This window comes from Ovis aries, chromosome 11 (genome assembly GCF_016772045.2).
Source record: "Ovis aries strain OAR_USU_Benz2616 breed Rambouillet chromosome 11, ARS-UI_Ramb_v3.0, whole genome shotgun sequence".
NCBI classification, from domain to species: domain Eukaryota; kingdom Metazoa; phylum Chordata; class Mammalia; order Artiodactyla; family Bovidae; genus Ovis; species Ovis aries.
Genome location: NC_056064.1, coordinates 25,899,005 through 25,925,476, shown reverse-complemented (window position 1 = coordinate 25,925,476; position 26,472 = coordinate 25,899,005). Strand labels below are relative to the sequence as shown.

Genomic DNA, 26,472 nt, shown 5'->3' with positions numbered 1-26,472 from the left:
GACACCTGCCTGTGTGTGTTTGCCATAGTGACGCTGGCACCTGGCGCAGTGGTGGGCCAGAGAGGGGCTCAGTGAGTATCTGCAGAATGCGAGGATAGTTCCACCTCCTAGAGTCAGCGTCCGTCTTAGATCTCCCATCCACCCCTGTTCAGAGCAGAGCCCAGGCCAGACTCACCGCAGGGTCTCTAGCTGGCACCCAGGGCATCTCAGGGCCTCACCAAGACTCTGTACTGCAGAGCGGCTCAAGAAATTTCCACTCAGGTCCAGTTCCTTCAGGTTTCCAGTGACCTGGAGAACGGAGCAGAGAACCTGCCAGCGGGCCTCTGTGGCCGGGACCCAGCTCAACCTGCGGGGGAGAGAGACACAGGAGAGGCGTGGTCAGCGTGTGCAGGGGTGGAGGCGCACGGCGGGCAGTGCCGTCCCCAGGGCTGACCAGCCTCCCTGACTGCCCCGAACACCGCAGATAGAAGAGATGGAAAATGGCTCCCTCTGCCCTCAAGAAACTTCCAGACGGAGGCAGAAGCAGACATAAACGATGAACACTTCAGAGTAGTACTGCAAGGGCTATAGACTGACGAGCCACAGAGAAGAGGGGGCCCCAGCCCAGGGTGGCGGCAGTGGAGGGGCAGCCAACTGTAAAAGAAAATGTCCAGTGTGGCTCAGTTCTGCCATGAAAACCAGCATAAAAAAGACTAGATGATATACCTCAATTCTTCTTTTTTTAAAAATCTTCTGGCTGCTCTGCACAACATGTGGGATCTTATTTCCCTGACCAGGGATCGAACCTGTATCTCCTGCATTGGCAGCATGGAGTGTTAATCACTGGACCACCAGGGAAATTCCATATACCTCAGTGTTTTAAAAAAAGCTTTTACTTAAAAAATTTTTTAAAAATTTTATATTTTTAAATTATGAAAGCATGATAACACATTTACAGGAGACTTGGAAAATATAGAAAAAATACATCTAGTTACATATAGTTCCACTGTTTACGATAATTATTTTTTAAGTAGGTAAGTTAAGATTTTTAGTTGGAGTTTCAAGGTCAAACTCTCAAAAATTACTAGGATGAGTAGACAGAAAAGTAGAAGGATACAGTAGGTCTGAGAAGCATTACTTAACTCAACATAATTAAGATGTGTACAGTTTTCATACAACAGCACCATATACTTCAATTCTTAATGATGGTCATTTCTGAGTGCTGGCATTCATTTCTGAGTGCTGGCATTCTGGCTGATATTAATTTATGTCTTTTTGCTTCTCTACATATTCTTATTTTCCTATAGTGGACATGGGTTTTACTGTGAGAAAAAAAACCTTGAAAGTCTAAAAAAGCAAAAACCCAAATCCAGCGTTTCTTCCTCTCTTTTCTGGTTTACTTTTGTGTGATTGGGCTTCCCTGGTGGCTCAGACAGTAAAGAATCTGCCTGCAATGCAGGAGACCCAGGTTCAATCTCTGGGTTGGAAAGATCCCCTGGAGAAGGGAATGGCAACCCACTTCAGTGTCACAGAGACTTGGATGCAACTAACACTTTCACTTTTTTTCCACTTTTTTTTCTGTGTGATTACTCCCTTCCTGTGGGCTTCCCAGGTGGTGCTAGTGGTAAAGAATCTGCCCACCAAAGCAGGAGACACAAGAGAACTTCTGGGTTTGATCCCTGGGTCAGGAAGATCCCCTGGAGTAGGAAATGGCAACCTGCTCAGGTATTCTTGCGTGGAAAATCGAGTAGCCTGACAGGCTACAGTCCATGGAACCACAGAGAGGGGGATACGACTGAGTGTGCGTGTGTGTGTGCACGCACACATGCACACACTCTCTTCCTGCAGCCAACCTCATGCCTTGCCGTCTGTTACCGTGGCATCATACTCAGTTGTAATTACCGGGTGGTTGTGTGTCTTCTACCCCAGGTTTTGAGTTCTTTGAGGCAGGAGTTGTGTTTGTTCATCTGTGATCTGGAGGATCCGGCCTAAAAGCAGTGCCAGATAAATATTCACAGAACAAACCATAAAAGGACCAAATGACCAATACTGCAACTGAGGTGGGGGAACCTGGGTGGGGAAGTTAATGGGGTTGGAGGATGTTTAGAGAAAACTCTGCTGTCACACTCAGGTTGCGGGGGGTGGGTTTTAGGCTAAGTGCCTGGGGTACAAGAGTGCATTATTGATACAAACAGAGAAGTCAGGTGTGCAGGGAAAAATGTACCTTTCAGACACACACATTTTGTGATGGAGGAGATCTCTGGACCAATGCCATGGTCAACAGCCGTCAAGGGGAGTGTCTGAAGCAGCTGAGGGAGGGGTTGCTTACAGATAAACATGAGGGAGAAAGAGAGGCAGGTGGGCTTCATGGAGGGGAAAGCAGGTCAGCACAGGAGGTGGAGAATATGGTGGTCATCAAAGAGACAGGACGAGCAGTGGCAGGACACAGCGGGCCCACCCAGAGGCAGGCAGGGCACGTCACATGGATGGACCCTCCTGCAGGGGATCTTAGGCAGATGGGGGATGGTGGTTGGATCTGCCGTGGTGGTCACTGCAGACCCCGATCCTTGAACCCCTGGGGTTAAGTTTAGTGAAAGTGATTCCAGTGCCTAGGAAGGAGGAGCCAACAGAGGAGACGGAGAGGAGAGAGGGTGGGGGTACTCACAGCACTGTGTCAGTGGGCCTGCATGCTCCTGCATGTTGTCTGCCCTCATTCAGCTGAAGCCGCCGCACGTGGTTGCAGAATCTAATGCAGAAAGTGAACATGAGCAGCTCCATGCTGGTTCGGATGTACACTCTCGTTCCTTGGAAGTGGGCCATTGCTTGTGTCAGGAACTCTTCGTCCTGAATCTCATACAAACAGTGAAACAATTGCAGAGAGTAATGCTCACACCAGAGTTCCAATTCAGCCCGCCGCAGCAGTGACTCCCGCTTTCTCTCCCAAGACAGCTTGCATTGGAAAATGTTCTCCATCTCTCTCGCTCCTTGCTCACTCAAAAGGCCGGATAGGAAATGCACGGTTGGTGCCCTAAACAGGTTATTGATCCCATATACTTCTACCAACTTTTCCATGCTTCCAGTGCTGTTAGGATGGTCACTTTTGTCCTCCATGTCCCCTAAAGCAAAGGACACTGCTGCAAAGAACTCCTGGAAACACAGGTGAGTGAAGCTGTAGTTCAGAGATGTGGGGTGCTTTTGAAGAACATCCATCTTTAAGGGAGTGGCGTTGATGACCCCACCTAATCCATGCTTCTTGAGGTCCCCTGGACTGAACAGAGTCTTTCCTTGCCAGATACCCTCAGCAGCAAGAGTACAGAAGCCCCTCAGCTGAGTCCCCAGGGGCTGAGCTTGGATAGCTTGGGCAAGGTAGTGCAGATAGAGAGCTGTCATGGTCTGCGACCTCAGTGAGAGTTCTTCCCCTGCCTCCATCTGCTGCTTCAGGCAAGTGCAGGCCAGCCAGGACACCAAGGGCGTGAGACACATGGCCAAGAGCGCTTGGTTTGATTCAACCACGCTAAAGGCTCTAGTTGCTTGGCTTTCCTCTGTGAAATATTCATAGAAATAGTCCTTCCTGGAAGACTCGGAGAACCCCAGGACCTCCACCCAACAGGGCTGCTTCAAAGAAGGAATGAACTTCTGCAGAGCTGCAGTCCGAGCTGTGATCAGCAAGGATGCCTCTGGAAATACGGTTTTCTCCAGCAAACTGCCCAGCAGTGTCTGCACGGGCTGCTGCTGGCTCCAGTTCAGACAGAGCTCTGCCCTCTGCTCCTCTGAGACCCATTCCAGTTCATCTAAACCATCGAGGATGAAGAGCAGCTGCTCCGGCTGAGATTGGACCTGTCCAGCGGAAGCCGCAGTGGCGGACTGGTCTTTTGTGATGAGTTCCTCCAGACTTGTCAGCTTGGACGTGGCCAGCTCTCTGCAGTTGAAGTAGAAGACACGCTGGAAGTGGTTTCTGTATAGCTGGCCCTCCTCCCAGGCTCTTCTCACATGCCTGGCCAGTGTGGACTTCCCAATTCCAGCAACTCCATGCAATACGACTGTGTGAGGCCCTTCCTGGGGACCCAGGTCTGAGCCAAATAAGTCTCTGACCTCAATCAAATGCCCTTGCTCCTCAACCACCCCATGATCCCAGCTTTCCCGGTTCAAGGACTCGTAGTCTTTGTGGTAAGGAGTGTGTAGAAGTAGCAACTGCACAAATTTTGGGTGCAAATCTTCATTTTTCCATGACCAGGTGGAGTAAGGTGTCTCTCTCCTTTGATACTGGTATCTCTTTCTGCTTCCTAAGTAAGGGAGGGAGAGATAAAACATAAAGGTATAGGATAGTTTTTTTCATTTGTCCCTCCTTCCAATACTCAACAACTGTTTTTTGCACCTGCTCAAGCCACATGCTGTGCTGGCTGCTGATTCAGAAATGAAGGAAACAGAGACTAGAAAAACAGTAGAGAGGCTGGTGAGATATCTGCCCTCCCACATTCATTACAGCACTATTCATGATATAGAAGCATGATACGAAACAACCTAAGTTGTTTCAGTGGATGAATGGATGGATAAAGGTGATATAGTCTATTGATCTAGGTATCTACCTATCTCTCTATAATGGAATATTATTCAGCCATAAAAAGAAGGAAATCCTGACATTTTTGATAACATGGATGAACCTGGAGGGCATTATCCTAAGTGACATAAGCCAGACAGAGAAAGACAAATATGTATGGTATCACTTATATGTGGAATCTAAAAACAAAAAAAATTTAACCTTATAGAAACAGAGAGAGGCATGTAAGAATTAAAGATTTTAAAATGAAAAAAAAAAACTAAAAAAAAAAAAAAAAGAAACAGAGAGAGGAATAATGGTTCCCAGGGATGAGGGGGTGAAGGAAATTGGGAGATGTTGATCAAAGAATACAAACTTTCAATTTTAAAATGAATTATTTTTGAGGCTTTGATGGACAGTATGATGATGATAGCTAATAATACCATACTATATGTTTGAAATTTGCTAAGATAGCAAATCACAAGCATTCCCCTCACACACACACACACACACACACACACACACACACACACACACAAAGGTATTCAAGGTGATGGATGTGTCAATTAACTTGATTGTAGTAATTGTTTCACAATGTATATCAAATCTGTACACTTTTAACATAGTATAATTTTATTTATCAATCATGCCTCAACTTGGCTGGAAAAGCCAAAGAAAAAGAATTCAGCATTAGGAAAGATGTATTTCTTCTGAGTTGGTCTTTTCCATTCTATTGAGCAGGGCTTCCCAGATGGTACAGTGGTAAAGAATCCACCTGCCAATGGAGAAGATTCGGGTTTGATCCTTGGGTCAGGAATATCCCCTGGGATAGGAAATGGCAACCTATTCCAGTATTTTTGCCAGGAGAATCCCATGGACTGTGCTTGCCATGGAGTTGCAAAGAATTGGACATGACCAAGCGACTGAGAGGGATTGGGGGCAGGAGGAGAAGGGGACGACCGAGGATGAGATGGCTGGATGGCATCACTGACTCGATGCGCGTGAGTCTGAGTGAACTCCGGGTGTTGGTGATGGACAGGGAGGCCTGGCGTGCTGCGATTCATGGGGTCGCAAAGAGTCAGACATGACTGAGCGACTGAACTGAACTGAACTGAACCAACCCATTGTCTTTCCATTTTTGCCCTGGTTGCTAGGATGCTCAGAATCAATGAATGTTTTTTTTTGTAACAGCTAAATAGCCTCTTGGCTTTCATATTTACTTCTTCATGTTTAAGGTTATTGCTTTTGTATGTTTTGGTAAGATGCCTCTTACATATTACAAAATTCTTGCTTCTTTTCTTCTTTTTCTTCCTCCCTCCCTCCTTCTTTTCCTTTCTTCCTTCTTTCTTTCCTTCCCAGAATGGGAAAAGTTATGATTAATTAAGTCTTTTAATTCATCTCCAACCTGGGTCACATTTTAGGACCATGAATTCTACAAGTATACTCCTACTTGGGTGTGGAAGGGATCATTTTAACAAAACATCTCTCAGATTTCAAAAGGGACTTCACTCATCATTGAGATCAATGTTAAGAAGATGCCTTGTGCATGTCCTAAGCCACTTCAGTCATGTCTGACTCTTTGTGACCCTAAAGACTGTGTGGCCCACCAGGCTCCTCGGTTCATGGGATTCTCCAGGCATGAATACCAGAGTGGGTTGCCATACTCTCCTCCAGGGGATCTTCTTGACCTAGATGTCAAGCCTGCTTTTCTTACATCTCCTCTATTGGCAAATGGGTTCTTTACCACTAGCACCACCTGGAAGCCCGTAGATGACAAAGGAAGCGGAACATTAAATGTGTGGATAGTGGCATTTGGAACCAAACATGGAACAGCAGACTGGTTCAAGTGTGCGAAAGGAGTGTGTCAAGGCTGTATATTGTTACCCTGGTTATTTAACTTATACCGAGAGTACATCATGCAAAATGCTGGGGTGGATGAATCACAAGCTGGAATCAAGATTGCCAGGAGAAATATCAATAACCTCAGATATGCAGGTGACACCACCCATATGGAAGAAAGCGAAAAGGAACTAAAGAGCCTCTTGATGAAGGTGAAAGAGGAGAGTGAAAAAGCTAGCTTAAAACTCAACATTCAAAACTAAGATCATGGCATCTGGTCCCATCACCTCATGGCAAATAGATGGAGAAACAGTGGAAACAGTGACAGACTTTATTTTCCTGGGCTCCAAAATCACTGCATATGGTGACTGCAGCCATGAAATTAAAAGACGCTTGCTCCTTGGAAGAAAAACTATGACAATCCTAGATAGCATATTAAAAAGCAGAGACATTGCCGACAAATGCCCATCTAGTCAAAGCTATGGTTTCTCAAGTAGTCATGTATGCGTGTGAGAGTTGTGCCACAAAGAAAGCTGTGTGCTGAAGAATTGATGCTTTTGAACTGTGGTGTTGAGAGTCCCTTGGACAGCAAGGAGATCAAACCAGTCAATCCTAAAGGAAATCAACCCTGACTATTCGCTGGAAGGATTGAGGCTGTAGCTGAAGCTCCAATACTTTGGCCACTTGATTTGAAGAGCTGACTTATTGGAAAAGATCCTGATGCTGGGAAAGATAGAAGGTAGGAGGAGAAGGGGGAGACAGAGGATGAGATGGTTGGATGGCATCACTGATTCGATGGATATGAGTTTGAGCAGGCTCTGGGAGATGGTGATGGACAGGGAAGCCTGGTGTGCTCCAGTCCATGGAGTTGCAAAGAGTTGGACACGACTGAGTGACGGAACAACAGCAGTGGCATTAGAGAGAGTGGAAGCTGAATTCCATCTCTGCCATTCTGAGAGTTTATATTTTCGAGCCTCAGTCTTCTTATTTCCAAGGTGGAATAATAATAACATCCATCTCCTGGAATGGTCGTGAAATTTTATACTGTGCAAGCAGAGCACATGGCACAGAGCCTGGCACAGAGAGAGTGTGCACCTGACTTGCTCCAGGCCATCTGGGGGCTGAGAAGCTCAGCAGAAATGGACTCTAGGCCAGTGCCTGTCCACTAACCAGGTGATGTGTCTCCTGTACTGGATAATACTCCTGCATTTTAATTTCCAGGGGCTTCCTAGAAACAGTGCCTTAGGCAGGTGGAGAGATTCTGGCAGTAGGATTTCTTTTTTTAATTTTTAAAAAATTAGTTGTGCTGATTTATTCTTGGCTGCACTGGGTTTTCATGGCGTTGTGGGCTTTTTGCTGGTTGTGGCAAGCAGGGGCTACCCTTCGTTTTGGGGGCCTCTGGGTTCTCAGTGCAGTGGCTTCTCTTGATGTAGAACATGGGCTCTCGGGCGTGTGGGCCTCAGTTGTTGTGGTGCACTGGCCTAGCTGTTCTGCAGTACGTGGGATCTCCCTGGAATGGGAATCGAACCCAGGTCCCCTTCATTGGCAGGCAGATTCTTAACCACTGGACCACTAGGGAAGTCCCAGCAATAGGATTTCAGGAGAGAGGTCTCAGAGGTCTACCAGACCCTTTCTGCTCAGTATATCAACCTGGCCCCCATCCATGTCTTTGCCTCACCACCCCTTTCCGGAAGCTCAGCAGAGCCTTACCTGTGCAGCTATTTCCAGATGTTTCAACCAGTGGCCATACAGTCCCAGGACCCTCCTTCTCTCTGGGCTCTGGACGTGGGAGTTCACAAACTCTCAGAACTGCAGTGGATGTGGGGTCATTGGGTAACTCTTGGCTTGGTGACTCATGATATGGGGAACTTGGAAAACCTTGGTGAATGCCTAGGGAAAGGTCTTCAGGGGAGAAAGACAGGAAAGAAAGGACCATTTATTGAGCATCGATTTCAGGCTCATACATTTTAAATTCTCACAAAAATCCTGTGAGATGGTGTTGGTAATCCAATTTTTAAAATCACAAAGATAGAGGTACAATTTAATCCTCTTAATGCTCTGAAACTTCCTCTGTCAGGTAGAAAGATTTCGATAAACCACTTGGGGAAGGGAGTTAAGCTGCCCATTTCAAGCAACAACAAATAGTTACTAAGTGATATTCTAAAGTGGTGGGTCCTCTTCATTGCCAGGCAATGTTTTAATTTTTTTAATATTTATTTATTTATTTGGCTGCACTGGGTTTTAGTTGCAGCTTGTGGGTTTGTCTTTTTTTTTTTTTTTTTTTTTTAAGTAATAAAAGTTGTTCATCAGTTTTCACAATCAATACCCAGACAAAAAATAGAAGATAATTATAATCACGACTTGTGGTTTTTTTCAGTTGTGACATACACACTCTTAGTGATAGCATGTGGGATGTAGTTCTCTGACCAGTAAAGAACCTGGTTCTCCTGCAGTGGGAGTGGAGTCTTAGCTGCTGGATCAACAGGGAAGTCGCTAAATGCTTTATCATTTTATTCAGACACTGTTTTGCCAGACAATGAAACTCAGGATATGCAAGTTGGGGGCAGAGGGGAACTGCTCTGTGTCTTCAATAACGGAAGAGTCAGTGAGACTGGATAGTGTGTGTGGCGGGAAGGACAAGAGAGAAGAAAGCTGGTGAGGGCACAAGAGGGGACCTTTGTGGGCAGAGAGACGTAAAAAGTCTAACAGTTTTCTTCTACAACATCTTGTAGAGTCTGCATCATATATCTGAACTTCTGCGCACATGGGTTATTTTAGTGTGGAGTTCAAGATGTATAAATTCTGTACTGTGGCCTGGGTTGGTGTGCAGAGTAGAAAACTGAGTAGATCAGATGAGGAAATTGAGACACAGGAGGATGAAGTGATTTGTTCTGTGTCATAGAGCAAGTGGGTGAAGTCAGGGTGGAAACTGAGGGCGGCGGAGCTTGTGACCATCATTGTTGAGGCTTGGGAGTAGAGTGGTGAGAGTAGGCACAGAAGGAACGGGAAGGGACTTCTTTGGAGGTGCAGTGGGTAAGAATTTGCCTGCCAATGCAAGGGGACGCAGATTTGGTCCCTGGTCTGGAATGATTCCACATGCCGCAGAGCAAGTGAGCGTGAGAGCCACGACTGCTGAGCCTGTGAGCCTAGAGCTTGTAACCTGCAACAAAGGAAGCCACTACAGCGAGAAGCATGAGCACTGCAATGCAAAGTAGCCCCCGCTTGCCACAGTGAGAGAAATCCAGTGTGCAGCAACGAATACCCAGCGCAGCCAAGAGAACTGGAGTGGCTTGCCATCTCCTCCTCCAGGGATCTTCCCAACTCAGGGATCAAACCCATGTCTCTGGCATCTCCAGCATTGGCAGGTGGATTCTTTACTGCTAGCGTCTCCTGGGAAGCCCAAGCTGGGGATGGGGACGTTCAAACAGCAGCAGCAGATGGAGGGAGAAATGACTGCACCAGGAATGGGTAGTTCTAGGCTCCAGCCCCAGAGAAGGCAATGGCACCCCACTCCAGTACTCTTGCCTGGAAAACCCATGAACAGAGGAGCCGGGTAGGCTGCAGTCCACGGGGTCGCTAAAAGTTGGACACGACTGAGCGATTTCCCTTTCACTTTTCACTTTCATGCACTGGAGAAGGAAATGGCAATCCACTCCAGTGTTCTTGCCTGGAGAATCCCAGGGATGCGGGAGCCTGGTGGGCTGCTATCTATGGGGTCGCACAGAGTCAGAAACAACTGAAGCGACTTAGCAGCAGCAGCAGCAGGCTCCAGCCCTGGCTCTGTCTTCAGATGCTGTGTGAACTTGCACTTTGATACTGAGATGAGAAGAGGAAGAGGCCGGGGTGTGGCTGGGGTTTGAAACCTGGGTGACTCAGGATGATAGAGGCCAAAATAAGAGAAGTCAGGAGAGGGAACCGGCTTAGGCTGAGGGGTGAGCCTACCCTTCTCTTGGGGTTTATCTGGAGAACTGAGTCCTCCTTGGAACTTTTTAAACCACCCTGAACCCCAGGATCTTCATAGTCCACTGAGGTTGTGAGCTGAGCTCTGCCTGGGCAAGGACCACATTGCACCAGGTTGGGGGAGATTCACTGTCTGACTGGTGTGAGTCTCAGTGTCCCCGTCTATCAAATTGGAAGGAGTGCAGTCTCAGCAGAGGGACGCTCCTGAAAGATCATTTTTAGGCCCACTGTGCCCACCACCCTGGCTCCTGGCTCCTTCAGCCTTCTGTAGTTCCTTCTGACTGGGTCCGCGTGGAGTTACAAGCTCACTGGCTGCCTCAAAGTTGCCCCCCACCCCACGCCTCAGGGCCCCTCAGCAAGCCTCACCTTTCCTATATCCAGATGCTAAAATTAGGGGGCTCGGACTCCGATTCTTTGACTGCTTGAGCACTGGTTGCTTAGGCTTGCAGACTTTCAACACTTCGGTGGAGGTGGGCCAGCTAGGAGACTTCAGGTTGGGTGCACTTGGTGAGTGGGAGAATGAGGAAGACAGGGCTGTGAGGAGCAGACAAACAGGTTGGAGGATTGCCAGGGGAAGGGGCAGGAGCCAGGGTTGAGGCCTGGGTTCTCCAGCCAAGAAGAACAAGAGAGGTCTTCTGTCTCAACCAACAGAGGTCAAGAGGGAGACCATTGCAGCCTGCCTCTTGTAGGAGGATGATTTCTTGATGCTGCTGGAGGGTTTATTCTGATTTGGGGTCCAGGAGATTTGTATCTGTGTCCTGACTCTCTTTCTACCTCCTCATGGAAGTTGAGCCCCCTCTGTGCGCCTCTCCTTGGTGGGGTGAAGAGTCCCACCTCCCAGGGCTGCTGATTAATAATAATAACTGCAGTGACAGCAACAGTAGCAACAGAGCTCCTATTTTTTTTTTGTTTGTTTGTTTTTGAGTACTTACTAGTCTTAGGGGCTTCCCTCATAGCAAAGTCGATAAAGAATCTGCCTGCAATGCAGGAGACCTGAGTTCAATTCCTGGGTCAGGAAGATCCCCTGGAGAAGGAAATGGCAACCCACTCCAGTATTCCTGCCTGGGAAATCCCATGGACAGAGGAGCCTGGTGGGGTACAGTCCATGGGGTCACAAAGAGTTGGAATAAAACACCACTAGACTCTTAGACTCTGTGCTAAATATTTAATATGAACTATCTCTCTAACCCTTACATAGTCCAAGGAGGTAGGCTCTTACTGTCCCATTTTACAGATGTAGAAACAGAGGCACAGAGCAGTGAAGTGACTCACCCAGTGTGGCAGTGCCCAGTTCCCAAGTCCGTGCTTATAACACAAGGCCAGGCAAGTGCTGCTTAGGAGTCGGGCATGAAACCCCCAACCCTCCCTTCCAGTTGCCCTTCTGAATTCCAGCCTCCTCCCTCTCTGGCCCTCTGAGCACCCCGTCCAGGCCCTGTGAGGACCACACGGGATCCTAGGAATCCACTTGGCTAGAAGAGGAATCCAGCAACCTCCCCTCCCCACCCCAGTAAGCCTCTTAGCTGCAGGCTGGCCTAGGTCTGGATGCCACCTGATCGGGCAGTCCTAAATCACCGCCCAGGGGAAGGTGTGTGTGTGGGGATTCTCTGGTGAGGGGGTGAGGAGATCGACAGTGGGCAGAGGAGGCTTTGTAAGCACCTGGATTCAAGTCTGTCTCTTCGAGGGTCTTGGTGCACGCCATTTGCTTGTTCATGTGCGGTCCCTTGGTGTGGCTGGCCTTGCACCTGAGCTCTACCTTCTTGATCGCGATCTTCTGGCTCCTTGGCTTCTCTGGTTGAGCATGGATCACCTCAGGAGACTGCAAGCAGGGTTCCTTATCAGGCAACCGAAGCTGGGGCTCCTTATTGAACAGCCGAAGCCGGAGCTCCTTCAGCCTCTCTTCCCTTTCCTTCAGCCTCTCTTTCTTCTTTTCCTCCAAGTCCTCCAGCCTCCGGGCTTCACCAGCCAGCACTGCCGGGCTGGGGGACCCTGGGGGTGTCAACTATAAATTGGCACTTGCCATGGGCACTGGCTGTCTACCTCTACAAGGATTAAATCATATGCTGCTGCAGCTGCTGACCTTTAACATCCCCTGAAGGGAGTTCAGGATGGAGATCAGGAATAGGGCCCTCTGTGCTCAAGGAAAACCTGGCACAACAGGTCTTTAGAGCGTTAGGTCTTTTCAGGAGCTGATTTTTATGAGCCCAATTCTTGCATCTCCTCACATCTAGAAAAGCACTAAAATTCTTCATGGGGAGGTATGCTCCTCGTGACGAGCAGAAGCCTGCAAATACAGGTTGCATGAACTCTCCCTTTATTAAAATCACATGTATACTGACCTTCCTCTGTCTCCCTCTTTGGAGCAGTTTCTCAGCGCTATCTGAAGTGCTGTCTTCTGAGCTGCAGTCCTCATTTTGCCTTCAACAAAACTCGACTGGCAACTCTCAGGTCATTTTTTTTTTTTTTAAAGGCAGCAGGGATGTTTACGGGGAGAGAGTGGATGTTGGGTTGGTGAGGACATTCAGGAAGGCAGAGAATAGCCACTTCCTGGACCCCTACCAATGCAGGACTCCCATTGGGATCACTGCTCTTCACCTGGCAAACTCCTATTCAGCATTTAGAATCAGTTTTATAAAACCCCAGGGCATCTGCTGATAGACTTTGTTGGGAGAAGGGAGGGGAAAAGGAGTGGGAGGAAAAGCCATAGGAAGAGGGGTGTCCAGAGGGGGCCTGGGAGACACTGGAAGAGGTCAGCTTCCTGGGTGCCAGGGTGGAGCGTGAGGTCGGTCAGGAGGGTGAAGGGGCAGGGCTGGGATGGTGGGTGAGAAGCGCTGGGCACTTACTGTTCTGTGTCCCTCGGAGTCTTCCTTCTCCTGGGACTTGGACACCTGGGACCAAGCCTTCATGTGGACAGGAGGTAGGGGCTTTCAGAGCCAAGGGTTGAGTTCAGAGCTGTCTGCCCTCAAGTCTCCTCAGATCTCTCCTGGCCCTGGGTCACTGACCTGGGAGAACAGTCCTCACCATGTCAGAGCAGGCATGGGAGTCACCAAAAGGACCCACTTGAGAGTGCAGCCTGAGAGAGGGGGGTCAGGACAGGCATCTTCTGCAGCCTCTCAGTTTTCAGGGCTTCCTGAACCCCACTGCACATCCTGCCATGCTAGGAGGGGCACCAGGGTGTGTGTTCCAGGCCCAGGGGGCTGCCTGCTTTGTGAGCAGCTTGGCACGCAGCTAGTAAACATTTCTGCTTGAAAGCGGAACAACACTGCCGCATCTCAGCAAATCCAGGCCTCTGGGGAGTAGGCATGGACTTTCTTCCTTTTTTGTAGAATCCTCAGTGTTGGAGACTCCCGGCAGAGGCACGATGTTACCTAACTCAGTTCCTGTTGTGTAATGGTTTCTGGCCTTAACTGGCCCTGGGCTGGAGGTGACCAGGCCTAAGGAGTTTCACTGACTCCTCGTGTGACTGATACCTTTCTCTGAACTTCAGTTTGCTCATCTATCAAATAAGACATCATAGGTTTGCAAAGAGGCTCCAATTAAACACTGGAGTAGGTAGCCTTTCCCTTCTCCAGGGGATCTTCCCAACCCAGGGATTGAACCCAGGTCTCCCGCAATGTAGGTGGATTCTTTACCAGTTGAACCACAAGGGAAGCCCAAAAGCTCTTCAGTTCAGTTCAGTTCAGTTCAGTCACTCAGTCGTGTCCGACTCTTTGAGACTCTTCACACCCCTTCCTATGTAGTACAAGGATTAGACGTTATGGCCAAGAGACTATTTTGGAGGTAATGATGGTCTGTCACTTCTAAATTCAGATTATAAAAGGATTCATAAAGACAACGATGGCTTCCATCCTGAGCCCCCTGTCTCTCCTGGGTTACTCGTGCTGGGAGGAACCAGTTGCCGAGTTGTCAGTGTCTTGATACAGGAGTTCGCGAGAAGAGGAACCAAAGCTTCCTTCCTACAGTCACAAGAGTAAGTTGGAAGTGAATCCTTCAGCCTCAGGGGAGCTCCAGATGACTTCAGCACCAGCTGATACAGTTGCTACAGCCTGTGAGATACTGAGTCAGAGACAGCTAAACAGCCGCCAGATTCCTGACTCACAGAAACTGTGAAGGGACAAATATCTCTTGTTTTAAGCTACCGAGTTCTGGAGTAAGCGGTTTTGTCACAATCAGTTCAGTTCAGTCGCTCAGTCGTGTCCTACTCTTTGCGACCCCATGAATCGCAGCACGCCAGGCCCCCTGTCCATCACCGACTCCCGGAGTTCACTCAGACTCATGTCCATCGAGTCGGTGATGCCATCCAGCCATCTCATCCTCTGTCGTCCCCTTCTCCTCCTGCCCCCAATCCCTCCCAGCATCAGAGTCTTTTCCAATGAGTCAACTCTTCACATCAGGTGGCCAAAGTACTGGAGTTTCAGCTTTAGCATCATCCCTCCAAAGAACACCCAGGACTGATCTCCTTCAGAATGGACTGGTTGGATCTCCTTGCAGTCCAAGGGAGTCTCAAGAGTCTTCTCCAACACCACAGTTCAAAAGCATCAATTCTTCGGCACTCAGCTTTCTTCACAGTCCAACTCTCACATCCATACATGACTACTGCAAAAACCATAGCCTTGACTAGACACAACTTTGTTGGCAAAGGAATATCTCTGCTTTTGAATATGCTATCTAGGTTGGTCATAACTTTCCTTCCAAGGAGTAAGCGTGTTTTAATTTCATGGCTACAATCACCATCTGTTGTGATTTTGGAGCCCCTCAAAATAAAGTCTGACACTGTTTCCACTGTTTCTCCATCTATTTCCCATGAAGTGATGGGATCAGATGTCACGATCTTAGTTTTCTGAATGTTGAGCTTTAAGCCAACTTTTTCACTCTCCACTTTCACTTTCATCAAGAGGCTTTTTAGCTCCTCTTCACATTGTGCCATAAGGGTGGTGTCATCTGCATATCTGAGGTTATTGATATTTCTCCTGGCAATCTTGATTCCAGCTTGTGCTTCTTGCAGCCCAGTGTTTCTCATGATGTACTTACTCTGCATAGAAGTTAAATAAGCAGGGTGACAATATACAGCCTTGATGCTTTTAGTAACCTTTAAAAATGTTATACATAAGTCGTAGTTTTTTTTTCTTTTAGTGGTTAATAAGTACAGTGGAGGACTCTATGGCAAGAGGTATAGGCAGAGAGAAGTGTTTTCTTTTTCCCACCCCCCAACACCAACGTTCTGGATACCAGCTAGGGTTCCTCCAACTCAACTCACTTCTTCCTTTCTTTGTTTGTTTTTCAAGATTTAAAAAATTTATTTTGGCAGCCCAGGGTCTTCATTGCTGTGCCTGGGTTTCTCATTGCTGTGGCATCTCTTGTTGCAGAGCCTGGTCTCTAGGCACATGAGCTTTAGTAGCTGTGGCTCCCAGGCTCTAGAACACAGCTCAGTAGTTGTGGCACACATGGGCTTAGTTGCCCTGAGGCATCTGAGATCCTCCTGGACCAGGGACTGAACTCCTGTTGTGTGCATTAGCAGGCGGATTTTTATACACTGTGCCACCAGGGAAGTCCTCAGTTCACTTCTGACCCTAACTACCCAGAGTAAGTGAAGACGCCATGGTTGATGGGGCTCATTCCCACAAGACCACCCCCCGCTTCATACACCAGTTGCAAATGGGGTTTCCTGGGTTCTCTACCTTTCTGTTTGAAGAGATTCCCTAGGTTTGATCATTTGTTAGAACAACTCATAGAACTCAGGAAAACAATTTAGTTACCAGTTTCTTGTAAAGGATACAAGTGGGGAATAGCCAATTAGTGATACACATGGTAAAGTTGACATTTAAAAAAAATTATTTTTAATTGCAGGATAATTGCTTTACAATGTTGTGTTGGTTTCTGTCATACAGCAACATGAATCAGACATAAGTACACATGTATCCCCTCCCTCTTGAACCTCCTTGCCACCCCACCCCTTGAGGTTGTCACAGAGCGCTGGGTTGATCTCCTTGTGTTACACAGCAATTTCTCACTCGCCATCTATTTTACACATGGTAATATGTTTCAATGCTGCTCTCTCAATTCTTCCTACCCTCTCCTTCTCCTGAGTGTCCACAAGTCCCTTCTTTATGTCTGCATCTCTATTCCTGCCCTGCAAATAGGTTTGTCAGTACATTTTTCTAGATTTCATATATATCTGTTAATAAATAATATTTCTCTTTCTGACTTACTTAACTCTGTATAATAGGCTCCATATACATTAATCAACAATATTTGTTTATCTCTTTCTGACTTACTTTGTATAACAGTCTCTGGATTCATTCAATTCGGTTCACCTGACACAAATTCATACCTTTTCATAGCTGAGTAATATTCCATCAATACAATGGAATATGTACCACAGCTTCTTTATCCATTCATCTGCATTGACAGGTTTTTAGAGAGGTTTCATTATGTAGGCACAACTGATTAAGTCATTGGCCTTGGAGGTTAATTCAATCTTCAGCCTTTATCCCTGGAGACCTATTTACTATTCTGGGACCAGTCCTCATTCTGAAGTGATCAAAGGGCCTCCACCCCAGTCACCTCGCTAGCATGAAAAACACACATCACACGGAGGTTCCAAGGGTTTTAGGATCCATGTGCTGAGAACTAGATTCAAACACCAAATATTTATTTATTTTTCAGTTAAAAAAATTTTTTTTTTAATTTAAAATTTTTAATTTATTTTACTTTGCAATACTGTATTCGTTTTGCCATACATTGACATGAATCCACCACAGGTGTACATGCGTTCCCAAACATGAACCCCCCTCCCACCTCCCTCACCACAACATCTCTCTGGGTCATCCCCGTGCACCAGCCCCAAGCATCCTGTATCCTGCATTGGACATAGAATGGCGATTCGTTTCTTATATGATAGTATACATGTTTCAATGCCATTCTCCCAAATCATCCCACCCTCTCGCTCTCCCTCAGAGTCCAAAAGTCCACTCTACACATCTATGTCTCTTTTGCTGTCTCTCATACAGGGTCATCATTGCCATCTTTCTAAATTCCATATATATGTGTTAGTATACTGTATTGATGTTTTTCTTTCTGGCTTACTTCACTCTGTATAATCTGCTCCAGTGTCATCCATCTCATTAGAACTGATTCAAATGTATTCTTTTTAATGGCCGAATAATACTCCATTGTGTATATGTACCACAGCTTTCTTATCCATTCATCTGCTGATGGACATCTAGGTTGTTTCCATGTCCTGGCTGTTATAAACAGTGCTGAGATGAACATTGGGGTACATGTGTCTCTTTCAGTTCTGGTTTCCTCAGTGTGTATGCCCAGCAGTGGGATTGCTGGGTCATAAGGCAGTTCTATTTGCAATTTTTAAAGGAATCTCTACACTGTTCTCCATAGTGGCTGTACTAGTTTGCATTCCCACCAACAGTGTAGGAGGGTTCCCTTTTCTCCACACCCTCTCCAGCATTTATTGCTTGCAGACTTTTGGATCACAGACATTCTGACTGGTGTGAAGTGGTACCTCATTGTGGTTTTGATTTGCATTTCTCTAATAATGAGTGATGTTGAGCATCTTTTCATGTGTTTGTTAGCCATCCATATGTCTTCTTTGGAGAAATGTCTATTTAGTTCTTTGGCCCATTTTTTGATTGGGTCATTTATTTTTCTGGAATTGAGCTGCAGAAGTTGCTTGTATATTTTTGAGATTAGTTGTTTGTCAGTTGCTTCATTTGCTATTATTTTCTCCCATTCAGAAGGCTGTCTTTTCACCTTGCTTATAGTTTTCCTTTGTTGTGCAGAAGCTTTTAATTTTAATTAGATCCCATTTGTTTATTTTTGCTTTTATTTCCAGAATTCTGGGGGGTGGATCATAGAGGATCCTGCTGTGATTTATGTCGGAGAGTGTTTTACCTATGTTCTCCTCCAGGAGTTTTATAGTTTCTGGTCTTACATTTAGATCTTTAATCCATTTTGAGTTTATTTTCATGTGTGGTGTTAGAAAGTGATCTAGTTTCATTCTTTTACAAGTGGTTGACCAGTTTTCCCAGCACCACTTGTTAAAGAGATTGTCTATACTCTATTGTATATTCTTGTCTCCTTTGTCAAGATAAGGTGTCCATATGTGTGTGGATTTAAAATTAAGGAAACAATTCCATTCACCATTGCAACGAAAAGAATAAAACACTAAGGAATATATCTACCTAAAGAAACTAAAGACCTATATATAGAAAACTATAAAACACTGATGAAAGAAATCAAAGAGGACACTAATAGATGGAGAAATATACCATGTTCATGGATTGGAAGAATCAATATAGTCAAAATGAGTATACTACCCAAAGCAATCTACAAATTCAATGCAATCCCTATCAAGCTACCAACGATGTTTTTCACAGAACTAGAACAAATAATTTCAAGATTTGTATGGAAATACAAAAAACCTCGAATAGCCAAAGCAATCTTGAGAAAGAAGAATGGAACTGGAGGAATCAACTTGCCTGACTTCAGGCTCTACTACAAAGTTATAGTCATCAAGACAGTATGGTACTGGCACAAAGATAGAAATATAGATCAATGGAACAAAATAGAAAGCCCAGCGATAAATCCACACACATATGGACAACTTATCTTTGACAGAGGAGGCAAGAATATACAATGGAGTAAAAAAATTTTTTTTAATTGTAGTATAATTGACAGACAATGTTGCATAAGTTTCTGCTGTACAGCAGTGAATGTTATACATATTCGTATGAGTGCTCTTTTTAAGATTCTTTTCCCACATAGACCATTACTGAATACTGAGTAGAGTTCCATGTGCTTGCTATGCAGTAGGTCCTTATTAGTTACCTTTAAAAATATTTATTTGCTTTAATTTATTTTGACTGTGCCAGTTCTTTGTTGCTGCCTGCAGACTTTCTCTAGTTGCGGCAAGTGGGGCTCCTCTCTAGTTGCAGTGTGCAGGCCTCTCATTGTGGTGGCTTCTCTTGTTGCAGAGCACAGGCTCTAGAGGGCAGGTTCCCTAGTTGTAGGGCAGGGACTTACTTGCCCGAGGCATATGGAATCTTCCCAAACCAGGGATTGAACTCGTGCTCCCTGCATTGGCAGGCAGATTCTTAACCACTGGCCTGCCAGGCAAGTACTATTAGTTATCTTTTATCTTTATTATTATATCATGGGAGGGCTTCTAGAATTCTGGGTAACATGTGAGACTCCAGGTCTTGGAGGCCAAGGCCAGGCAGAGGGAGGCTGATTGATGATGGAGCAGAACAGAGTTAGGTACTTTCTCAGTGCACAAGTTACCTCCCCTTGGCTGCCAGGGCATGTGTCCTGGGGTGTGAGCACATGAGCTTTAGCACCCCCAAGCTGTCAGATGTGAAGCTGAGAATCCTGGGCTCATCCTTAAAGTCTAGCAGATTGACAAGGCCAGCAGACGGGGTATGGGAGCCCAGCGGAGGAAGACTTCAAATCACACAGCAGGTCAGTGGGTAAGCTGGGGGTGGGGGCCAGGTCTCTGGATACCCAGCCCAAGGATTTTTCCTCTTCCGGTGCCTTCTGGGTCTGGGTCCTGAGGCTGGCTCGGTTTCTACCTGACTGTGACCTCAGGCAATGCCTGTCTCTGAATCCTGTATGTAAAGTGAGGAAAGGACAGCTAAGTCTCAATGTACTGTGATGGTTAAATGAACAAAGGTGAACGTGCTGAGCACAGGACCTGGGACAGCAGAGGGTAGAGAACCGTGTCCCTTCTCCTTAAGATCATTCGTTCCTTGAAAGGAAGTAACTGAGTCTTGTCTTTTTTGTATCTAGAAAAGCGTTGTGTAGCATTGGTTCAGTTCAGTTCAGTTCAGTCGCTCAGTCGTGTCCGACTCTTTGTGACTCCATGAATCGCAGCATGCCAGGCCTCCCTGTCCATCACCATCTCCCGGAGTTCACTCAGACTCACGTCCATCGAGTCCGTAATGCCATCCAGTCATCTCATCCTCGGTCATCCCCTTCTCCTCCTGCCCCCAATCCCTCCCAGCATCAGAGTCTTTTCCAATGAGTCAACTCTTCGCATGAGGTGGCCAAAGTACTGGAGCTTCAGCTTTAGCATCATTCCTTCCAAAGAAATCCCAGGACTGATCTCCTTCAGAATGGACTGGTTGGATCTCCTTGCAGTCCAAGGGACTCTCAAGAGTCTTCTCCAACACCACAGTTCAAAAGCATCAATTCTTCGGTGCTCAGCTTTCTTCACAGTCCAACTCTCACATCCATACATGACCACAGGAAAAACCATAGCCTTGACTAGACAGACCTTAGTCAGCAAAGTAATGTCTCTGCTTTTGAATATACTATCTAGATTGGTCATAACTTTTCTTCCAAGGAGTAAGCGTCTTTTAATTTCATGGCTGCAGTCACCATCTGCAGTGATTTTGGAGCCCCAAAAAAGAAAGTCTGACACTGTTTCCACTATTTCTCCATCTATTTCCCATGACGTGATGGGACCAGATGCCATGATCTTCGTTTTCTGAATGTTGAGCTTTAAGCCAACTTTTTCACTCTCCACTTTCACTTTCATCAAGAGGCTTTTAGCTCCTCTTCACTTTGTGCCATAAGGGTAGTGTCATCTGCATATCTGAGGTTATTGATATTTCTCCCGGCAATCTTGATTCCAGCTTGTATTTCTTCCAGCCCAGCATTTCTCATGATGTACTCTGCATATAAGTTAAATAAGCAGGGTGACAATATACAGCCTTGACGTACTCCTTTTCCTATTTGGAACCAGTCTGTTGTTCCATGTCCAGTTCTAACTGTTGCTTCCTGACCTGCATACAGATTTCTCAAGAGGCAGGTTAGGTGGTCTGGTATTCCCATCTCTTTCAGAATTTTCCACAGTTTATTGTGATCCACACAGTCAAAGGCTTTGGCATAGTCAATAAAGCAGAAATAGATGTTTTTCTGGAGCTCTCTTGCTTTTTCCATGATCCAGCGGATGTTGGCAATTTGATCTCTGGTTCCTCTGCCTTTTCTAAAACCAGCTTGAACATCAGGGAGTTCACGGTTCACGTATTGCTGAAGCCTGGCTTGGAGAATTTTAAGCATTACTTTACTAGCATGTGAGATGAGTGCAATTGTGCGGTAGTTTGAGCATTCTTTTGCATTGCCTTTCTTTGGAATTGGAAGGAAAACTGACTTTTTCCAGTCCTGTGGCCACTGCTGAGTTTTCCAAATTTGCTGGCATATTGAGTGCAGTACTTTCACAGCATCATCTTTCAGGATTTGAAACAGCTCAACTGGAATTCCATCACCTCCTCTAGCTTTGTTCATAGTGATGCTTTCTAAGGCCCACTTGGCTTCACATTCCAAGATGTCTGGCTATAGATTAGTGATCACATCATCACGATTATCTTGGTTGTGAAGACCTTTTTGTACAGTTCTTCCGTGTATTCTTACCACCTCTTCTTAATATCTTCTGCTTCTGTTAGGTCCAGACCATTTCTGTCCTTTATCGAGCCCGTCTTTGCATGAAATGTTCCCTTGGTATCTCTAATTTTCTTGAAGAGATCTCCAGTCTTTCCCATTCTGTTCTTTTCCTCTATTTCTTTGCATTGATCGCTGAAGAAGGCTTTCTTATCTCTTCTTGCTATTCTTTGGAACTCTGCATTCAGATACTTATATCTTTCCTTTTCTCCTTTGCTTTTCGCTTCTCTTCTTTTCACAGCTATTTGTAAGGCCTCCCCAGACAGCCATTTTGTTTTTTTGCATTTCTTTTCCATGGGGATGGTCTTGATCCCTGTCTCCTGTACAATGTCATGAACCTCATTCCATAGTTCATGAGGCACTCTATCTATCAGATCTAGACCCTTAAATCTATTTCTCACTTCCACTGTATAATCATAAGGGATTTGATTTAGGTCATACTTGAATGGTCTAGTGGTTTTCCCTACTTTCTTCAATTTGAGTCTGAATTTGGCAATAAGGAGCTCATGATCTGAGCCACAGTCAGCTCCTGGTCTTGTTTTTGTTGACTGTATAGAGCTTCTCCATCTTTGGCATTGGTAGTCAGATAAATAGTGGACTTCTCTGGTGGCTCAGGGGTAAAGAATCCACCTGCCAATGCAGAAAAAGCAGATTCAATCCCTGGGTTGGGAAGATCCCTTGGAGAAGAAAATGGCAACCTAGTATTCTTGCCTGGGAAATCCCATGGACAGAGAAGCCTGGAGAGCTATAGTCCATGGGGTTACAACAGAGTTGGATGTGACTTAGCAACTAAACAGTAACAAACACGGAATGCGTAACTCTTTTTATTTTCCTAAGCAGCTGCTCTCTCTGGCCATTAGATGGCACTCAAATACTTTCTGTGCGTTGAAACAGCATCCTGTTTGGTTAGGAGAGAACCTATAGAGGCACTCCTTCTGAGGTTTGAATTTTCAAAGTTATCTGTTTGCAGTGTGTTGGATCTTTGCTCCCTTCCTGATGCTTCAGGGCCTTTTAGGAGCATGTTAAAAAACCCACTTCATTCAAATAATACTAGGTACTATTAAAACATAATGTGTGAAGGTAATCATACGCCTCACTCCACTAGGGTTAAGTGACCTTTCTTTTTTATGTTCAAATTACTAAGACTTGACCCCGAAGCCAGATAACTTTTGAAAATTGGCCTCCTTAAAATCTTCCTCCTCCCGGCTATGTCTGAAAGTGTTCCAGCTGATGACCCACAGGGGTTGTGAAACTGGTCCTCAGTTTCCTTCCTGCCCTCTTGTCTTACTACCTTCTGTTGCTTTCACAGTCTGAGATGCTGGGCCCAGGAGTCTTCTCTGACCTGTAAGTTCTAGGGGCACTGCTCTTCCCCTGGCCACTCCTGAAAGGTGGGACAGGCGCTCCCCAATTCTCCTCGGCACAGCCAAGATGGAGAGTGGAACAGAAGACTTGGAGCAAGACAGTTCCATCCATGTTAGCATACATGAATCCATCATTCTTTTTCTGCTTTGTAGTTGTATAGTAGTCCATAGTTTGGAACAATTGATTTAATCAGTCCAATCTGATGGGAATTTTAGCTGGTTTTCATTTGCATTTTGCTTTATATACACCTATGTTTTTGTGTACAAGTGAGAACCTCTAAGGGATAGATTGCTAGAAAAGCCATTTCTGAATCAAAGGGAATATATGTTAAAAAATTTTTGGTTCAGAAATGTGCTTTTCTTGGGAACTCACTTAGTTTTCTCTTTCAAGCACTCCGTCTAGCAACTAGCTATAGGGCCTCTTTGGTTTGTCCTCTGGGAAGTTTTTGAGTCAAACATTTGACCCATCCCTCAAATCCATAACCAAAATATAACTGAAAACTCGTGTTTCCTGTACCACCTTCACTTTTCATTTCATTTTATCCCCTCCCTGCTCTCATTGTAACTTCACTTGATCGATGTAGCGACTTCATACAATTCTATTTTAGTTTATATGAATATAAATTTGTACAGTGAGTCCTTCCAGAACAAGATGCGCTGTGAGCACATAAAGTGGTTGAATAGATGTTTTTTTAACAACTGTCCTGGGAGTGGGGAGACAGGACCTATTGAATGGCATCCGTTTCATGCCTGGCACTTCGAGGAGCTAGCTCCCTTCATCTTCCCAGCAGTTTTCTAAGATGAAAACTGGATCACTGAGCATCATTGTTCTTTTTTTGCAGATGAGACCAGGCCCGAGAGACTCCCAAACCCGCGTCTTCATCTCCATGCCCTTTGCTGCCTCCCGTGTGCTGAGAGGTGATGGGTGAGTATATCCATCTCCAACAAGCTTATCTGCTCAGCAGTCCCAAGGCTGCTTCTAAAAGCCAATTGGGATACAGCTTGGCTGTATATCTTAATTTTTTAAAAAATTACTTCTATGTATTTATTTAAATTTTGGCTGTGTTGGATCTTTCTTGCACATAGGTTTAGTTACCCTGAGACATGTAGGATTTTAGTTCCCCGACCAGGGATCGAACCTGCATCCCCTGTACTGGAAGGCAAGTTCTTAACCACTGGACCACCAAGGAGGTCCCCTGGCTGTGCATCTTGAGCTAATTCTGGTCCTCTCCACTGGGGCAGCCTCAATCTCTCAGAACACACCTGTGTTCATTGCATTAAGTGGACTGTCACTTCCTCCCTGTCCCTGGAGTTTTGACTGGAAATGCAGCTGACGCAGCTTCACTGATGTCGATCAAAGCAAAGGGGCTTTAGCTGGGGGAGGAGGACCTGGGATGAGCTCTGGGGTAGGACTTCTGCCCAGTGGGAGGTTCTAAGTGCAGGAACAAGTTATGGGAGGGAAGCATGGAATTTCCTTCTAGGAGCCTTTAAGAACAGGTCAAATCCTCAGCCATCTGGGGCTAAGCATGGAGAATTAATGAGGCCCCTTGTGACAGCCCTGCTAAGTCTCCTTAGAAAACTACAAATCCGCTATGTCAACTGGTCATTAAACTCCATTTCTCAAGGCTCTCTTTCCTTGACAAAATTTTTCTTGGCCAACAGGTGGTGATAGTTTGACAAAAATAAGACTGTACAGGACTTCTTTGAGCCACGAGAGAGAAAGCACCAAGAGCAGTTTGGGAGGCTCTGGAACCAAGACAGGGAGACCTTTCTGTGGGTCTGTGGAGTGTGCTGGTTGACAAGCAATTTGGTAGGTATTCAAGTCCAGGTCCTAGAGGGAGACGCTGGGTGATAAAAAACTTGGAGGAGGAAGCAGATGCCATTCATAGGACATCTCACCCACTTCCCAAGGAGCTCCTGGGCTCCTATTCTGATCATGTTTGGTCAGCTCACAGGACAGGGCCCTGCTGCCCAGTGGGTCTGCAGCAGATGAGGGGGGGTCCACTTTCTCAAGGAGGTGTGGCCTGGAGCCAGCAGATCAAGGTCTTTTGACCTGTATTCCTGTGATAGTCACCTCTCAAACTCTTGTCTGTGCCTCTGATCTCCCTATTCCCAACTCATCCTCCGTGTAGGCACCCAGAGAGATTCTTATAGGACACAAACCTGATCATGCCACACCCCTGGATAAACCCCTCTGATGGCGCCCCATTCCCGGGTGGTGTTCCAGGTCTTCTGACCTCGGTCTGCACTTCTGGTCTTACCCGTGTCTTCTCCACATGAGCTCTCCACTCCAACCTCATCTTCTTGGTGTCCTTCAAGCCACCATGTTCTGTCATCCACTTGGTACCTTTGATCAGACTCTGTCGTCTACCCGAGATGCCTTTCTCCTACTTGGTGACCTTCTCATCTAAGGTCCAGGTCAGACGTCACCTCCTCCTGGAAACCTTTCATTTTCCTAAACACAATTTCTTCTTAAAAGTGAAAGTTGCTCAGTCCTGTCCAACTCTTTGTGACGCCATAGACTGTAGCCTGTCATGCTCCTCTGTCCATGGAATTCTCTGGGCAAGAATACTAGAGTGGGTAGCCATTCCCTTCTCCAGGGGATCTTCCCAACCCAAGGACTGAACACAGTTCTCCCACATTGCAGGTGAATTCTTTACCATCTGAGTCACCAAGGAAGCCCTGGAATACTGGAGTGGGTAGCCATTCCCTTCTCCAGGGGATCTTCCCAACCTAGGGATCAAACCTAGGTCTCCCACATTGCGGGTGGATTCTTTACCAGTTGAGCTACCAGGAAAGCACAGTTTCTCCTTAGGTCTCACATAAATCATTCTCTGTTATAGAGAGCTGTGCTCTCCTCTGTATCCCCTCCGTCAGACCATGAGCTCCTTGAAAACAAGAACTGTATCTTTTTTCTTTTTGTATTCCGTTCCTTCCACTGCCCTGAAGAGTGCCTGGCACATATTTGGTGCATAATAAATATTTGGAGAATTAACTGAGTCCATAGGATAGACGAAGAGACTGCCCTGTGGGGACAGATTTTTCAGTCTAAAAGGACAGAAGCTGAGAAAGGACACAAGCGAAAGAAGTGAAACTCTAAGGAGAACAGAAGGGAGGGGTTCATGAACTACTGGGCTGGGTCTGCCCCTTGGTCCCTGGGCTGGTCACTGTCTCTTGCTTTCAGATCCACACCTGCTTTTCTCCTGCAGCTGTTTCTCAGGCCTCTTGGCACTGCTTTCTATTTTGGGCAGAAGGTTGCAGCCTGGGGGGAAGCGAGAAGTCAGAGCGTTTCCCTTTCTCTCAGCTGTGGGCAGAGAAGGGCATTTCCGGCCACGGCTCCATTTG

The 26,472-nt window shown here is 46.1% G+C and overlaps 1 protein-coding gene across 10 annotated transcripts in view; it reads right to left on the bottom strand.

Moving 5' to 3' along the window:
* Positions 1-13,559, bottom strand: part of NLRP1 (NLR family pyrin domain containing 1) — a 32,302-nt gene extending 18,743 nt beyond the window's left edge. For 7 of the 10 annotated variants that reach the window (XM_012185551.4, XM_042255560.1, XM_042255561.1 and 4 more), the window contains exons 1-6: positions 13,156-13,559; positions 11,972-12,131; positions 10,682-10,849; positions 8,066-8,257; positions 2,645-4,262; positions 176-346 (exon numbers count right to left, since the gene is read on the bottom strand). In XM_012185551.4, coding sequence (XP_012040941.3) covers positions 176-346; positions 2,645-4,262; positions 8,066-8,257; positions 10,682-10,849; positions 11,972-12,131; positions 13,156-13,218 — 2,372 coding nt within the window. In that variant the 5' untranslated portion in view covers positions 13,219-13,559. The remainder of the gene's footprint in view (positions 1-175; positions 347-2,644; positions 4,263-8,065; positions 8,258-10,681; positions 10,850-11,971; positions 12,132-13,155) is intronic. The other 3 variants (XM_027975093.2, XM_042255562.1, XM_042255564.1) reach the window with 3 other exon arrangements.
* Between the last annotated feature and the right edge of the window lie 12,913 nt (positions 13,560-26,472).